The sequence below is a fragment of the Heteronotia binoei genome, chromosome 13, assembly GCF_032191835.1.
Source record: "Heteronotia binoei isolate CCM8104 ecotype False Entrance Well chromosome 13, APGP_CSIRO_Hbin_v1, whole genome shotgun sequence".
NCBI lineage: Eukaryota > Metazoa > Chordata > Lepidosauria > Squamata > Gekkonidae > Heteronotia > Heteronotia binoei.
In genome coordinates, this window is record NC_083235.1 from 55,285,909 (window position 1) to 55,304,290 (window position 18,382).

The 18,382-nt window shown below is 43.4% G+C and overlaps 1 protein-coding gene across 5 annotated transcripts in view; it reads right to left on the reverse strand.

Moving 5' to 3' along the window:
• SDK2 (sidekick cell adhesion molecule 2) overlaps positions 1-18,382 on the reverse strand; it is a 487,588-nt gene that overhangs the window by 110,050 nt on the left and 359,156 nt on the right. For 4 of the 5 annotated variants that reach the window (XM_060252314.1, XM_060252313.1, XM_060252312.1 and 1 more), the window contains exon 3: positions 4,097-4,203. The exons of the other annotated variant lie outside the window; for it this stretch is intronic. In XM_060252314.1, the coding sequence (XP_060108297.1) occupies positions 4,097-4,203 (107 nt within the window). The remainder of the gene's footprint in view (positions 1-4,096; positions 4,204-18,382) is intronic. 5 annotated transcript variants of the gene reach the window in all.

Consider the following 18,382-nt stretch of genomic DNA (forward strand, 5'->3'; position numbering starts at 1 on the left):
TCAGGATGCCCCACAGATGCTCAATAGGGTTTAGGTCTGGAGACATGCTTGGCCAGTCCATCACCTTTACCCTCAGCTTCTTTAGCAAGGCAGTGGTTGTTTTGGAGGTGTGTTTGGGGTCGTTATCATGTTGAAATACTGCCCTGCACACCTCCACCTTTCATTTCAGGATGCCCCACAGATGCTCAATAGGGTTTAGGTCTGGAGACATGCTTGGCCAGTCCATCACCTTTACCCTCAGCTTCTTTAGCAAGGCAGTGGTTGTTTTGGAGGTGTGTTTGGGGTCGTTATCATGTTGGAATACTGCCCTGCGGCCCAGAGAGGGGATTATGCTCTGCTTCAGTATGTCACAGTACATGTTGGCATTCATGGTTCCCTCAATGAACTGTAGCTCCCCAGTGCTGGCAGCACTCATGCAGCCCCAGATCATGACATTCCCACCACCATGCTTGACTGTAGGCAAGACACACTTGTCTTTGTACTCCTCACCTGGTTGCTGCTACACATGCTTGACACCATCTGAACCAAGTAAGTTTATAATAATTATAATAATTATTATTATTATAGAAATAAAAATTATTATTAAATTATTATCTTGGTCTCATCGGACCATAGGACTTGGTTCCAGAAATCCATGTCCTTAGTCTGTCTGCAGCAAACTGTTTGCAGGCTTTCTTGTGCATCATCTTTAGAAGAGGCTTCCTTCTGGGACGACAGCCCTGCAGATGGTTCAGATGGTGTCAAGCGTGTGTGGCGGCAACCAGGTGAGGAGATGACCTGAGTTTGATCCCTGGCAGAAGCTGGGTTTTCAGGTAGCCGACTGCAGGTTGACTCAGCCTTCCATCCTTCCAAGGTTGGTAAAATGAGTACCTAGCTTGCTGGAGTGAAAGTGTAGGTGACTGGGGAAGGCAATGGCAAACCACCCCATAAAAAGTCTTCCATGAAAACGTTGTGAAAGCAACATCACCCTAGAATCGGAAACAACTGGTGCTTGCACAGGGGACTTTTCCTTTCCTGGTACCAGTGTCCATACTCAGACAAGAAGTTGTATTGTTGTAGGTGAGGAGTTGTTTGAGATTAGGGGGCTGTCTGTGTGAAAGAAAAAGTTTACCCCCCAGTACTTTTGACAGAGAGCTGTCACTACCCAATTGAGGTTGTAAGTTGTTGATTATTCAATTTTTGGGGTGCAGAGGGCAAGCAATCAAAATAGTTCCTTATTCAAATCTCCTTTGAAATACAGGCTTCTAGGTGGCACCCCAATTGGAAGCTTTTGGCGCCGAAATGAATGCTTGGACCAGGCACCTCTGCATGTCTTCTTGAAGAGGACACTGCCCCAAGTGTGGGGATGTGTCACTTGGGGTGGTCCAAACATTGTTTTGGGGTACAGCCTGTCTCCAGTGTCTGTCTGTTTTTGTGTCCTGGGGGCACCTTGTTTTGGAGCAGCTGGCACGAGAACTGCTCATTGGACCATGAAGCAGCACATGTCTTCTCAAAGGGCAGAGTCCTCTGAAGAAAGGGGTGTATGATATAGGGGGGTCCTGACCTTATTTTGGGGTTCAGAGCTTTCAAACTCTCTTCGGTGTTTTTGGTTGAATTCACGAATAAGGAATGAATAAGGATCTGCGAATAAGGAACCAACTTCAGCCTCCTGCCTTTTCCTCCCACATGGCGGAAAGACCAGGGCTGATTTATATGGGCAGCATGTCCCTGCATCAGGCAAAGGTGCTGTAATTGTTATAAACATTGTTTGCTTTTCTTGCCTTCCAGAGTGTGCTGCTGAGGAGAATGGCTGGCTTTCCTTAAAAACCATCTTAGGGATTTAACACACAAGGGTGTTAAACAGCCTTGTTAGGCTGGCTTCTCTCATACACATTTCTGTTAATACTGGATCTCCCTATCCCAACATGGGTGAGGGTGGTAGTGATGGCTTCACGTCCCCCAAGCACAGTAGCCAAATCATCCTCGTGTTTATCAGTCCTGTTTGCTCCCCACCTCCCCCGCCCATGGCTGTTTTTCAAGGGATGGAAGACTAGCTTCCACATGAAAAGAGAACATTTCTGGTTTTGGTTGCCATAAAAAAAGTTTGAAAATATGTTATAATACAAAAATAATCAATTAAAAGGTAGCCTTTCAATGTAATCTCCTATATGCGGATAGAGGGGACATTGCTTATGAGCTGTGAGGTTCTGTGATTTGGCACCACTACAAAAGGTCAGTTGATTGTTGCCAGAGGATTAATAAAGGGTGATAAAATTGGAAGGTGACTTCTCATATACAGCACATGGCTACAGAATTCCGTTTCATTATTGAAACATTCTGCAGATGGCTGAATGGTGTCCTTTAGAAAGCCCTCTAATCTTGATTTGAAGAAGGTGTAAAATGCCCTGTTTGATTATGTGGTTCATCACTCACAGCATTAAAAGGCTGTGCCTTTCTTTTAATTTGCATTTCTCCACCTTCATCTTCCAGCTGTTGGTTTCAATTCCATTTTCCTCTGCTCAACTGAAGAGCCCTTTAGCACCCAATAATTTCTCACCTAACATTTGCTCAGCAAGGGCCATCCAGATCCGAGCCGCCTGATGACCTTGACAGCTTGTCCTGTGACCACACATGGATGAAACATGTTTCTAGGAGATAATCCGTAGTAATGCTCAGGGCTTTTTTTGAGCAGGAACGCACAGGAAAGGAGTTCCGGCTTGCTTGGTGTCAGGGTGTGTGGCTTAATATGCAAATTAGTCCATGCTGGGCCTTTTCTACAAAAAGCCCTATGTAAAACAATGGTGATATCTGGGTGCATGGCCTAATATGCAATGAGTTCCTGCTGGGCTTGTTCTACAAACAAAGCCCTGGTAATGCTTAAAGATGACAAGAAAGGGAAGCACAGTCCAGCCTGTCTAAACTATCCTTCAAATTGTTTCCTGATTGTGATGGGAAGGAAGGTATCACATCCAAGCTTAGAAAAGCAGAGGCACTCTGAGATGGGAGCCAAATAACACATCAGCACTACTGTTATAGTCATTCCTTCTACCCAAAGAACACAGGAAACTGTAATTCTGCGTGATGGTGCCAGAGGTATCTAACAAAGGTATCTCAACATCTTTGTCAAACCAAAATTGCCAGGCTTTTTTTGGAGGGGGGGGGAGTCATAACAATTAACTTGGTAGAAAACCAATGCAAGTGGTACAAAACCACAATGGGTTTGTAATGCAGATGTACCCAGGGCTTTTTTTGTAGAAAAGGCCTAGCAGGAACTCATTTGCATATTATGACCACCAGTGGTTCACACAAGACTTTTTCCATTAAAAAGGCCAGCAGGAACTCATTTACATATTAGGCCACACCCCCTGACACCAAGCCAGCTGCAACTGTGTTCCTGTGCATTCCTGCTCAAAAAAACCCCTGGATGTACCCAAATAGAACTCTAACTGGGTGGACCGACAACTGGCTGGGCTTCTGGGTGTATCTGAAGTATCCACACTCCTCCTTTTTTCTTTTCCATTAAGGGCCTATGTATATCTTACATGTAAATATGTAACCAAAGTTTATGGAGAGGGCAATTTTGATTAGAGAAGTGGAAGGGTAGAAGGGGATGTTAACCTTTCCCCTCGTTTTTCTGCTCTAAATCACCTCCCCCAGGCTATTCTTCTCTCCTCCCGTGGGGCCTCAGTTGCATGTTTGCCCTTGCAGATATGCATGTGGAACCCCACACTGATGGAAATACAGTGAGGAGGGGCATTGATCTGGAGGAGGAAAATGCCTAGTGGTTGAAGCAAACACACATTGATCAAAATTGCCCTCTTCTGAAGCTGATTTCCTCACATAAAGCAGCTGCTTGCTTTGTTACATCTGTTTAACATACGGATGGCCCTCTGCTGAAGCTGGAAGTTGTGAACTTCCATCCCCAAGGACATGGACTGATGTGCTTCTAAACGTCTTTTGAATCTGGTCTTCCTGTCACATTTTGCCCCACTGGCTCAGCTCTCCTTTATGACATTTCTGGTACCCTCCTCCTTATCCTTTGGACTCCTGCCATATTGTATAGACAATCCTTTGTACATTTTGAAACCCTTACATCATGACATTCATCATCACTTACATGCCACCTGCACTTCTGTCTGCCTTTGCAGAAGGGCTCCCATGCGATTGCGCACGATGCAGCGGTAGAAGCCGGCATGGGTGCGGTCCAGGGATGTGATCATGTACCTTGAGAAAGAGAGATGGACATAGATGAGAGAGAGAGAGGGAAAAAGGGAGATGACTTCATGGATCAATGCAGTCCACAATCAATGAGGTACATAGCCTGGGCAACTGTAATCTTGTACATCTCCTGAATTACAGTTGTCTGCACTGTGGTGTCATGGCTGGCAGCTACACAAGCTTTTTGTTATTTACTTGCTGATTGACCGTGTGGGAACCTTCATATTCTATTTGATGGGTCAAATGTTTTTTAAAGTAAAAAAACCCCCCAGTAAATTCTGTTGTGGAAGGGGAGAAATGGAACAGTCAGGCAGCAGTTGAAGCAAGCAACAGGTGAGTCATGCTGTTAGGAACTGGTTTCACATAGTGCAATAACTGCCCTTTAGAATAACCTGCTTTAAAAATTCAGGATGCTTTGGATTTTATTTCTGCAACAGCATTCCAAGTAAAAAAAGGGATACATGTTGGCTATACGTTGGTTTGTTTCAGAATATGTTCCTTCTGTTCCAGCTCTGTGATGTGATGGCATTTAAACCCTTCCAAGAAGGTGCCACAGTGTTGTGGATGAAATAAGCTAGGAATGCATAAAGAAGCTGCATTAGGAAAGGAAGAGTACATTTTGAAAAGACAAAGATTCTGGTTAAAAATATGTTAAAAACTGAGTCTATAGAACTGCAATGAACGTCTGGTTTCCAAGTTGTTAAAAAGGTGAGATATTTGGGAATATATCTCACTATCAAATGCAGTACAATATTTGATGATAACTACGTAAAGTTACTAAAAGAGATAGAGCAAGATATGAGCAAATGGCGAAATTTTCAACTGTCTTTCATGGGTTGAATTGCAGCTTTGAAAATGACTGTTCTTCCTAAAATAATGTTTTTACTTCAAACTATCCCAATACAGTTAAATAAGATTTTCTACAATTCATTGAATAAATTAACTAGTAATTTTGTGTGGCAAGGAAAGCAAGCAAGAATAAAACATAAGCATGCAAGATTCTTGAGAGAGAGGGGGACTAGCATAACCCTACTGGGAACTCTATTATAAAGCGAGTATACTTGTATGGCTGAAAGAATGGGTTAAATTAGAGAAGAAGAGAATACTAGCGATTGAAGGCCATGATCTAAGAACGGGTTGGCATGCATTTATATGGTATGGAATAGGCGGACACAACTATTTCAAGAATCATTTAATAAGAAAGTCTTTAATTGCTGTGTGGGAAAAAAATAAGAAGATCTTTGTATGATAAGATCCCGAATTGGGTGACCCCATTAGAGGCATATACACAGACCCATTTGTCAATACACGAGATACCATTAACATATGAAGTCCTGTTGGATAAAGAGGGGATGATCTGAACAAGCGTTCAATTAGCTGATCAGAATATTACCCTAGATTGGTGGAGAATGGCCTAACTAAAGTCTAGACATAATAGGGATAAAGAAAAGAGCTTCTACCTGAAAGAAACTGTGTTTGATAAGTTCTTTCTTATCAAACCCAGAGAGCACCCCCAGAGAGCACTGAAGTCAGCAGGGAAGAACCTGCTGACTATTCCCGGCCCCAAAGACGCAAAACTCCAGAGTACCCGTACTCGGGTTTTCTCTGTTATGGCTCCACAGCTGTGGAATCAGCTTCCAGAAGAAATGCGGGCTCTGTGGGACCTTGAACAGTTCCGCAGGGCCTGCAAGACCGTTCTCTTTCGAATGGCTTTCACTGAGTAAATTGCTAAGTAAATTCATCATCTGAATAGCGCCAACATATCAACATACTTATACTAACTTATTGTTTTTAGAATTTTAATAGTTTTTAATTACCTGCTGGTTTATATTGTTAATTATAACCTAATGTATTTTAACTCAATGTATAATTCAATGAATTTTGTTGTGAGCTGCCCTGAGCCTGCTCCAGCAGGGAGGGTGGGATATAAATAAAATGTGTTGTTGTTGTTGTTTCTAAAGGCCGAGATAAAACAGATTAGTAAACTATATAAATTCCTCCTCCAGTTAGAAATGCAGGTTGAGGTAGTTAAAGATATAATGATTAAATGGGCTAGAAATATTGACCATGTAATTTATTTGGAACAGTGGACTCAGATTTGGCAAACAAATATAAAGATTACTAAATCAACATCATTTAAAGAAAATATTTATAAAATGATATACAGATGGTATATGACCCCAGCGAAGTTAGCAAAGATGTATCCAGACTTATCTAACAAAAGTTGGAAATGTGAGAATAATTTGGGAACATTTTTTGCATGTATGGTGGTCTTGTAAAAGAGTGAAGGAATTTTGGACGAAAGTCCATGAAATACTAAAAAAAAAAAAAAAATGTTAAAAACTGTTATTTCTTCCAAGCCAGAGATATTTCTTTAAAATTTATTGCCGGATAAAATGGGGAAAATCCAGAAGCATTTGATAGTCCACGTTAATACGGCTGCAAGGATTTTGTTAGCGCAGTACTGGAAAAGAAATGAGATGCCCAGAGTGGATGAATTAATTGTAAAAATAATAGACACAGCTGAAATGGATAAACTTTCTAATCTGTTAAGAATCAAACCGAAGAAGTATATCGATGAATTGTTATAACTGAGAGAGACAAATGAATGTCGCCAAAATAGGAGATAATATGTATATGCTGGTTAAGAGATAGCAACTTATTTTTGATGTTAAGACTTATTTTTAGGCAAGAAGGTGAGGTTGTACGTATATATGCTCATAGTGAGTTTTACTGTATCCCCTATCTCCCTTTTATGTTGTAATTCGTCCTTTTTTTGTTTGTTTGTATCTGTTATTGTTTGTGATCTGTAACCTAAAAATAAAATGATACAGAAGAGAAAAAAAAAAGGAAAGGAAGGGAGATTGCCTGAAAATCAGTGTTCTCAGGCTTGGTTGCCATCTGGCTTGACAAGCAACCATGGATTCAGGGATGGCATCAGGGTCTCTGAGTCTGCAGGCAGCAGAAACTATGTGGAGGCAGATGGTGCTCCTTCTGGAGCTACCATAAGCTTTGGTCAGTATTGCCATGCTGCTTTTTAAGGCATATGTATACTGTCACATCTGAGTATGACAATTTCCTGCCAATGCACAAGGATTTGTGAATTCGTATTCCGCTGCATCTTTGAATCCTAGAATCCATGTATCAGCCCAGACCAATTGTTTGGGGGAGTGTGCCTTCTAGATCTGTAGTGTGCCAGGACTGGGTCATCATGCACCTCGGAACTGGTTCCCCGCCCCACCATGTCACAATGACCCTTGAAAGCATTCCCTCCATTTTTAGCAGGAAAAGAGGGACATAAATACTATTTCTGGGATAATGTTAACCAAGTGCCACTACAAAACATCTCTGTTGGATCACTTGTGGCAGGGCACATATACTGTTGAAAATGGCATTATCAAAGGCAGCATTTTTTTTGGGGGGGGGGGGAATATAGGGCTGTTGATTTTCTTACTATTGCTTGCAAACTCTGAGCTTCACAAAGAAACATGAGTACATCTCTGCTCTGTGTCACTAACATCACAAAACTTCAAATGAAGCAAATCACAGGAATAGGCTAGAGCTCTTCAGCTTGTGCTATTTCAGACCCTTAGGCACTGCTTAAACTGAGAAAAAGAAAACCGACTCACACATGTAGAGAAGGAAAAAGCAACTATAAGACTCTTCCCCACCCATTTACCATTTTCAAGCTCCAGAAGCCCCAAATATTCTATTTTATCATGGCTCTCCTGCCTCCTCACTTCCACAAAACATGAAAGAGTCAATCCTGCCTGCTATCAACATGACTGTGGCTACATGTTGTACAGAAAACAGATCTATAAAAACCTAGAAGCTGCTATACTGGATCAGTCCATTTAGTCTAGCATCCTGTTTTACACAGTAGCCAACCAGATGTTCCCAGAAGACATCCAGCAGGACACAGAGGCCAAAGCCCTCCCCTAGTTGTTGCCTTCCAGCTCAGGTATTCAGAAGGTTCCTGCCTCTGAGCATTGAGGTTCCAATTATTCAAAAGCAATAAGTGGGCTTGATCCTTCATGAATATTCCCAATCCCCCTTTAAAAGCAACTAAACAAAGAGTCATCACTGCATCATGTGGCAGTAAATTTAGTGATGACCCTTAGTTATATGAAGAAGAAGAAGAAGATATTGGATTTATATCCCGCCCTCCACTCCGAAGAGTCTCAGAGTGGCTCACAATCTCCTTTACCTTCCTCCCCCACAACAGACACCCTGTGAGGTGGGTGGGGCTGGAGAAGGCTCTCACAGCAGCTGCCCTTTCAAGGACAACCTCTGCCAGAGCTATGGCTGACCCAAGGCCATGCTAGCAGGTGCAAGTGGAGGAGTGGGGAATCAAACCCGGTTCTCCCAGATAAGAGTCTGCACATTTAACCACTACACCAAACTGGCTCTCCACCAAACTGGCTGGAATTCCACAAAATTGTTGTTTGGACTACATTCTCACTGACGGTCTTTCAAAATGCCACATAATAGAGCAGCATGACAGCTGGGCTGAGAGAATGCAGAGGGACAGGATGGAGAATATGGAGTTGAAAAGCCTGGGGAGTTCGGTAGGGCAGTAGATTCAAAGGAACAGGAGATGTGAGTGAGACCATGAGGAATGTGAGCCTGGAACAGGCTGTGGGGAGGCTGGAAAATCCTTCACTGTAGCAACCTGAAGAGACAAAATTAATATTGGGCGTTCATTTACACATTTTCTCTGCAGCAGAGAGAGAACCCAGGGGACGGAAGCTCAGAGGAAATAAGTAAAGAAACTCAGTGTTGGCTTCCAACCCCCACTCCCTTAAATTTAATCAACTATTTAAAAAAAAATGCCGGAGGCTCCTTTGATACGAGTTTGTTTGTTCTTGCTGATAAACAGTTTAAATTAAACTTTAATAATGAGAGGCGATCATGTAATGGCTTCCTTGAAGTCTAGAGACAGTTCTTTCTCAGCACACACATGCTGCTGTTTGCCTGTTATAAGCAGAAGAATTCACCTCTCCCTCTGGATAAGGAGGACGAGGGACCCTCAACCAACCACACAATCTGAGTGCCTGCCCCTCTGATGTTGACACTGTGACTGCTCCTGTAGTAAGTACAACCTCTGAAGAACAAAGTGAGAGAGAATGATAGGAATTTTGCTTCAAGGCATGAAGATGAGATCAACCCTTTAGGCCGCAAGTACTTGATCGCGTGGAATGCCAAAATACACCACTGATCCATAGCTTAGCCATTAGCACTGGCAATCAATAGGAAAGTAAAGCCTCACTTGACACTGGTGAGTGCATATCTTGCCACACCTCTGCTTTGGCCCCAACTGTGCTATGGTCGAGGGAGGCCATATCAGGAGAGCCAGTGTGATGCAGTGGCAAGAGAGGTGCCTCAGACTGCAGGAGACCCAAGTTCAAATCCCTCTTGCTATGAAACTCACTGGATGATTTTAGACCAAATATTCTCTCTCAGCCTAACCCATCTCATCAGAAAGAAGGCTGGGACAGAAATGTTATAAATACAAGGGGATTCTACCATAGGGTTTATCTTAGATTGCCCAAGCAAGTTCTCTACTTTTCCAGCCCTGGACCCACATAAGCACAGGAGGCCACCATACCTTTTTAGTCATTGCCATGTAGTAATGCATGTGTAAATAAAAAATCCGTTAAGGGACACCATAAATTTTAGACAACAAGACAGTGTGATGTAAAGGTCAGTAGTGTTCTGACAAAGCTTGCACACAGAACTTCAAATAGAAGAGAGCATGTAGCAAAAAAAAAAAAACATTAACAGAAGACAGTTCAAAAGCAGTCTTTCCAATCATAAAAGAGTGACAATATTCCAGTATTTAGTTCATGGGACTAAAAGAAGCCTTTCCAAAGATGTCTGTTCTAGCTATCAAGACATTTCATTCATCTTTCTTCACAGGCAAGCTTTGCTCTACATGCTCCACTGATAAGCCTCAGCCTCAGCCTCAACCCACAGTTTCATCGCTCCCTTTACTCCTGGTGCCCCCTTCCCGCAGGAGTACAGTCAATGCCTCAGCCTGTGCAACCCTGCACAGTTGTCACACTTGAGAGTTCAGATCTGTCTTGATCAAAGTTTTTTCTTTTTTCCTGATGTATTACAGCTTTGAATTCTGCCAGTCTACTGGACGGTGCTCCAGCTTGACATGTACTGCAAGAAAAGGCTGCAGGTTCCTGCAAACTTCCCTCCCATCTGAATGCTCCATGTGATATCTGGGCAGAATTCTAAGTGAAAGAGGTTGGCAGAGGGCATCAAGAATGAAGTTGTCAGAGTCTGCACCAGCTCCTGCTACCTCCACCCTTTGGCTCTCCCTGCTTTGATATCACCCAAGTCCCTCACCAGTTGACTAGAAAGACACAGTCTGCATTTATCCAAGAACAAAAAATTGGGGCAGTTACCCAAGGGCAAGTTTCAGCCATCAATCACTCAGATATGTACCCACCCCCACTTCCTGCACTGAGAGGCAATGTTTGCTTCAAGGTCAATTTCATTTTGAGATCACTGCGTCTTGCTATTCTAACATTAAAGTGAATATCTCAAGTGAGTCTCTAGGTGGCAGCACAGGACTCCATAGCCAGAAACCACCACCAATTGGGTTAAATTAGGCCGGTGGCCATTGAAGTTTTTATTGGAAGTTTGTATCACTCTCGTCTCTTTTCTCAAGGCCTTGATGTTTTTCTTATTTGGTGGAGAGATAAGCCAATGTATGAGGAATGCACCCCAGAAACTAACAGTATCCCCCCCTAGCCCCTTTGCAGCAATGACCTCAGGGAACTCATTTGTTATTAGCATAAATGAGCTAAGATATTAATTGGCAGAGAGCATCACACTACAATGGGTCACCTCTGGGCACTATCTCAGTCAGCAGATAACCAATGTTTAGTGATGCTTATAAAGGGTTTTTGCTTAAGGGCCTGTAATGAGCAGGGTTTTTCAAACTTTGTTCTAGGCAACCTCATTAAGCAGGGTGGGGGGTGGGGGACACAACAGCTTGCTTGCCAGTGCTCACCCTCCTAGCTTGGGCTCAGGCCCAGAAAAACCACTACCAAAAAGGAAAGGGTATGAGTACTCAACCTGCAGACTACAGGGATTATTCCACTACAGGAAATGACAGCTTCTGAGGATGGACATCACAGCCCCACTGAGTTCCTTCTAAGGTTGCCAACCTCCACGTGGTGCCTGGAGATCAGTTCCTCTGGAGAAAGTGGCTGCTTTGAAGGTGGTCTCTCCCCTCCCCAAACCCTGCCCTCCTCGGGCTACACCCCCTAAATCGCCAGATATTTCCCAACCTGGAACTAGCAATCCTAACTCCCTCCCCTCCTAAAACGCTTCCCTTTCCTAGGTTCTGTCCCCTTGTTCTGTTCCAGGTGCACGCTGAAAAGCATGGACGTGCATATGGCATCAGGGGGTATTTGGAGCTGCAACATTTTGGAATTCAGGATGCCCCTTACAACCAGTGCCGGATTAAACCCTGTGGAGGCCCCTAAGGCCGTCAAAATCTTGGGGCCTCCCTCACAAATTATCTCAAGAGTCAGAGCGCCTGCCCCGCTGCCCCTGCTACAGCCTGCAGGCACCTTCTCAAAAGTCCCTTCGACAAAGTTGTGGGGGAGAGGCAGAAAGAAGCAAACTTGGTGACGATGCCAGCAGCAGCTGCACCAGGCAAGTCAGGCATAAAGCGGCACAGTTGCTGTCTGTGTGTGCAGGCTGGGAGGGCTGCAAGCAGGGAGAAAACTGGGGGCGGGGGAGCCAGCCCAGGGCCCCTAAAGGTGTGGGGGCCCATAGGCCAGTGCCTGCTTGGCCTAATTGTTAATCTGGCCCTGCTTACAACACACAATAAATGTGGTCCATGGACATCCTACAGTAAAGATAGATGTAAGATTTTAAGCGTAGTAACAATTGGTTCTTCACTCTCATGGCGTGCATGGATTGATAACTTACATTACAGACATGTTTATCTATTATTTATAATATTTACCAAATTTATATCCAGGGCTGCCAGACAGGCTAACAATTTAAAATATCGATGATAAAATACATTATAAAACCATTAAAATAACCCCTTCCCAAATATACCTAATTAAAACAACATTTTAAACAAGTTAAAAAGCAGCATTAAAATGCATATAACCAACTATTATTCTATGGTTGTAGGCAGGGGTCATTTAGTAGAAAAAGTGGTGCTGGAGCTCATTAGTACAACTCATTTGCATATGCCACACACCTTAAAATGCTTCTTGAATTATAATTATCATAATAAAACCTTACTCCCCCATCATACTTTTAAAATTACTTTCTCCTATGTGGCCATACTTTCTCCTATGTGAAGATTTCCATCTGTCTGCTTTATATGTTTTGGTGATTTTCCTATTTTTTGTGGGAGAAAATATTAGAAAGTTTGTCACATCTTACAGTTCACCAAAATTCTCACATTGATTTGAACAATGGAGCCCAAAAGCAAGTATTTGGGGTGGGGGTAAGAAAGAAAGAGCACAACAAAATGTAGAGGTTCTGGAGCTCTGCTCCTGTGTGAGCTCCCGCCCAAAATGAAGAAGAAGAAGAAGATATTGGATTTATATCCCGCCCTCCACTCCGAAGAGTCTCAGAGCGGCTCACAATCTCCTTTACCTCCTCCCCCCACAACAGACACCCTGTGAGGTGGGTGGGGCTGGAGAGGGCTCTCACAGCAGCTGCCCTTTCAAGAACAACCTCTGCCAGAGCTATGGCTGACCCAAGGCCATGCTAGCAGGTGCAAGTGGAGGAGTGGGAAATCAAACCCGGTTTTCCCAGATAAGAGTCCACACACTTAACCATTACACCAAACTGACTCTCCAGTTGAAGCCTTGTTTTAGGTTGTTCAAGACCATGAACAAAAAGGAGATAGAAGAAAAGGGGAAAATGCATATAAAACAGTTAAAATACACACCAAACACTGGTTAAGAAGGAGGGATCATTAAGGGAATGGTACTGAAACAAAAAGTCTTCACCTGCTGGAAGAAGATGGCAACAGAAGGGGACAGACAAATCTCCCTGGGGATAGAGTTCCAGAGTTTTTGGAGCCATGATCGAGAAAGCCTTGATTTCAGAAGCAGGGCCTCCAAAGATGACTAGGTTCTGGCCCTGCTTACATCTATGTAAAAGGTCGTATGTACTACCATGAAGTCTTAACCCTTCCCTTTGCAGCAGGTAGACTATATTTTAGTTTTATTTTGCTTTAAATGGCACATCTATGGTCACTTCTGTTCTTTGCTTTATTTTCAAAAATCACAAACATGTAAAAATGCAAATGCTGTGGGTTCTGGAGAGGAATTTTGCTAGTGATGCCACTAATGCCAACCAATTATCCACCCTCAACCAACGCAAGGACCTGCAACATCTTTTTCTTGAACACTCCCAAGAAAGAATATGTGCATTTATGTACAGAGCAACAGAGGTACTATCAAACTACTTCTGCTACTTCTAACACGTGATGCATACCTTCACCCAAGATTCTTAGGTGACAACGCCCCATATCAATTCAATAGGTAGCTTATGTTAGTTTGTAGCAGCAAAATAAAATACAGGGTCCAGTGGCACATTAGAAACTGTTAGAATTAGAATTCTAATTACATTAGAATTTTAGCATAGTCTTTTATGAGTCGGAGCTCACTTCATCAGGTGCATTAAAGTGTACACCCATGAGCCCTGAGTTGCACCTGATGGCTGTTATCTGCCTGCCTCTGCCCAGTGGCCTGGACACTTCAACCCTGCTTTGCATTATATTCATTATCCACATGGCATGGGGACTAGAGCAGGGGTGTCGAACTCATTTGTTATGAGGGCCAGATCTGACGTAAATGAGACCTCCCTGGGCTGGGCCATGCGTGTCATGAAATGTATAGCCAGGGAGCAGAGATATAAGCTTTATAAAGGACACAAACACGATTAATTTTTTTTTAAACTTAAAACATTAGCACTCATTGGTCTTAGAGGTGCTTTCTTTGTATCTGTCCTGTGCAATCCAGAGAACTGGGCAAAGGAAGCTCTGACTCTTTCCTATCTTCTCTAGTGGACTAGGAGACAGAATATTTAAGAATGTGTTTTAAAGCTATCTTGCTTGCTGTAGCTTTTGAAAGTTTAATGCATAGCATTTCATATTTTAATGGACATTTTAGTTCAGTGGATGCCTTTGGGATAAGGTGGGAACTGTAACTAGAATATGCATGTATTTCTTCAGGATCCACCTGCCAGTGTCTGCCTGAAACTTCCCTGTCTCCTTAATTGTTAGTGCTGTGTTTTCCCCTGAATGTGAAATGCCAAAAGCTTTCAAGTCATTTGCAATCTACCTACAAATTTAAGCTAAACATTTAGTTTAACTCACGTGATGGGGCTGGTGATGTGGAGATTTGCCAGGGTCCCTCAGCAAGAGCTGCCCCCCACCCCAGACACTCTTCCGCAACCGTATTCTGGGTTTGTCTCAGTCATGAACATCAGATAGTTTGTGCCACCTGCTGACGCAAGGGAGCAAGGGACTTCTGGCAGCTGGCTTGACAGAAATGTGAGAACTGGGATCGATGGGTTTCTAAAGCCAAAAACATCCAGAGACTAAAATAGCCTGTGGAAAGCTGCAGTGATGTGATGGGAGCATCTTTTCCCTTCCCCAGCGCAAGCACACACATCTGTTGTCATGCACCCTTTCAGCAGTGAGTCCTTGAGTGTCAGCGCTGATATTTAAAATGATCCTTACTTGCTTTAAATAAGATATTTCAATTCCACCAAGCTGTCAGAGGCTGAGGCGGACACCGGGAGTAATGGGCAGAGTCTCCTTGTATTGTCCTAGTTAATAAATCAGCCACAACACCAAATGCAGACAGAGACAGAAGAAGAAAATTACACACACACAACATGCAATGCAATGGTGCAGCGCACAAGTGCCTAATAAACACAGTCCACAGAAATATATAGCTAGGTTTCTGGCATAGTTACACCTCCCCTGCCCCACAAGCTAAGGCCATGGGCAGAAGTAGTATTTATCCTCTCCATCTCAGTAGTATTTATCCTCTCCATCTCAGTAGTATTTATCCTCTCCATCTCTAGATGCCTTCCATCTCCCTCCCACTCAAGAGGCCATCATGGCTTTCCAGCATGATGGGAACCATTGACCACAAAACAACTGCTGTGGAAAGCAGTCCAGCACAAGGATGATCCCATCTCTAACAAGGTGGGTTAGGGCTAACCTTACCTCTTCATAGCCATCCTATGATGTGATTCTATGGATTCATAGAGGATATCAGGGGCAGAGATGGTGTTTCTATATTTGATACCATAAAAGGCACACCTAGGGGGCAATTCTAGTTTTTCAGGGGAGGTGATTTGCAATGTCCTTCATAGACAGCCAGGTTCTAAGCCTCATCCATAGAGGATTGTGCACAAGACAAAGAACTGCTGTGTCACTCATCCCAGCAGTGTACAACTTCAGTCCTCTTGAATTCTTTCCCCCTACTCTCCCATTTGAAAAGGTCTTTGAGGTCACTGGTATACTATGAACAGAAATCAAATATTGGGATACAACCCTGCTATTTGATTTTATTGTTCACAACCTTGCTATTTTATAGCATTTCAGCTATTTCCCAGAGCTCAGAAAATTACTCAGGAGCTTTGGCGATGAGGCACCAAAAACTGCTTTTTAATCTATTATCTACAATATATCGTATCATAGCACCGAGAAGGAAGTTCAAAGTGATCTCCACCTTCTAAGTGCTGTCAAGATACCACTAGTGTATCCTAATGCACTCCTTAGCCTCAATCTGGTAAGATTTTCAGATTCTAAGCAATGATACTGCAGTGGTTATCTTGGGCCAGCTCATTCAGTTCCCACGTAGGATGCCATTCAGTTATGGGTAGTTTTAGTCTTGGTAGGGTTTATATCTCAGTAACATTACCCCCTCCCATGCACAAATTTTTTTAGCGAAGGATGAATTTAGAAAGGGGTTGTGGTAGGTGGTGCCACATATTCACTGGGCTTTACTGCAAGCACGGATAAACAGTTTGCAGCTGGGAAATGCCATGATGCAGTTTATCACAAGTTCCTCATGCCTCTGATAACAATAATGTGAATAACAGAGATTAGAGAGTTTATATGAATGAATGCAGCGTTACCATTTTTTTCAACCCAGCACCTACAGAGTTCATGGCAAATTGCATCCTGTAGGCATTAACCATAGAGTATGGATGAGTATTGCTATATACAGTACTTCCTGACCATTGCAGTCTTTCTGCAAAGAACTCTTTCTCTTCAAGCTTCTCTTCAGCCTTCGCCTAAGTGGTAACCAATAATGTGTGGCATTTTGCGCTGCACACTGACTTTCCCCCTTCTCTCCCCACTGGGCTTTTTGAGTAAACACTGCCCATACAGGACTGATCACACATTCAGAAACCTTTCCAGCTGTGAGACAGTACCCAATGATCACTGGGGCACAGCAAGCACTCCAGTCAGGCTAATAGACCTCTTCCTCTCTCCCGAGCCCTGAGCACTGAGAGACAGAGAGAAAGACTTGGCTTAGATCACAGCTCTCCAATATTTCTCTTCCTTAAGCATTCTGATGCAGGAATCCCTTCTGCAATGATCATGAGAGTATGGGTATGATCACACAGCAGATCTGATCCACCACAGCCACCCTCCACCCCTGGATTTAATGCGTACATTCACATAAGCCCACCTGTCCTTACCTCATCATAGGACAGGCTGGGACCAGAACAAATAGCCACTGAGAACGTCCTGGAACCAAACTCCTTGGTGCAGCTCCCCAGCACATTCCCAGTGGTCTGAGTGGCCAGGGCATACCATGCATGCACTGTGCATGCACAGGAGCAGTGTGAACGCTCCTCTTGCATGTGTGCAGTTTGTGCCTCTCCCAGCAGCCAAGAGTGGGCTGTTTGATTGCTGTGGCATGCCTCAAAAAGCACCAGCTTTTTAAAAGCTGGGAGGCTGCAGTGGCAAATTCCTTGTCTGATCCATCACGCCCTATGAGAACATTTGCAGGAATCTCACTTCAGAGCTGGTGTGTCAATGCAGAGATCAAGGGCAGAATTGGTTCTCACCAACTAAGCAACCCTGTGCTCAGAATAGATCTATAGTCCCTGCATTGTCAAGATGACTCTGTTGATGACTAATATCTGAACCATGTACAGATGAAGGAAAAAGCCTTTGCACATAAAGAAGGAAGTGCATTTGTTGTGGAGTTTTTCATCTACAAAGTACTTGTAAGAGTATCATGCCCAACATGCATACAAATGGAACAATACATGGTCCACCTGTGTGTATGCATACTTGTATTTATAGTGTCCTTCTGGCTAAGGTAAACATATTCTTCTGCTGAACAAAAATGTGTCATCCAACCCCCCCCCCCCAATGTACTCAGATCAACTTAAAAATAATACTCAAACATCTTGTCAGTGTCCAGATGTGCTGGCTAGTGGGACTGATAAGTCCACATAGTCAAGCAACACACCCTACTCCTGCCTGTTGAGAGTACTGGTTAAAGTGTCAGCCCAGGATCTAGAAGATCCAGGTTCAAATTCCAGTTCTGCCATGGAGGCTCCCTGGTTAACTTTAGGCCTCTTACCCACTTTCAGTCTAACCTACCTCAGAGTTGTTGGTAGGATAAAATGGAGAAGAGAGGAATGATGTAAGCTACTTTGAATCCCCAATGGGAAGAAAGGTGGGCTATAAATGAATGTCGTAGGGAAATTGAGAAAATACCGTCGCCACTGAAAACTGAAACATAACATCAAAGAGATTAGCACCAATTGTTTTAATTCTCGAATGTGTAATTTATAATATGTATCGTTTTTAACTGTTTGTTGTAGTTTCATGTTGTGAGCCTCCCTGAGCCTGCTTTGGCAGGGAGGGCGGGATATAAATCAAATAAATAAATAAAAGAAATAAAACATTCTCTTCTCAACTGTTTCACCAAGTGATGTCCATGGAAGCTCCTACCAACCATAACAGCTATGGCAGGGATGTCAAACATGCAACCAGTGGAATGCATCTGGCCTGCGCAGGGCTCAAATCTGGCCCCCAAGCAACTTCCTTTTCCTGCTTCCTTTTCAGGGCAGTTGCTGCAGCTGCATTGCCGCTTGCCTTTCCCCAGCTCCTTCCATGACTCTTTGCTTCCTGTCTCTTGCTTCC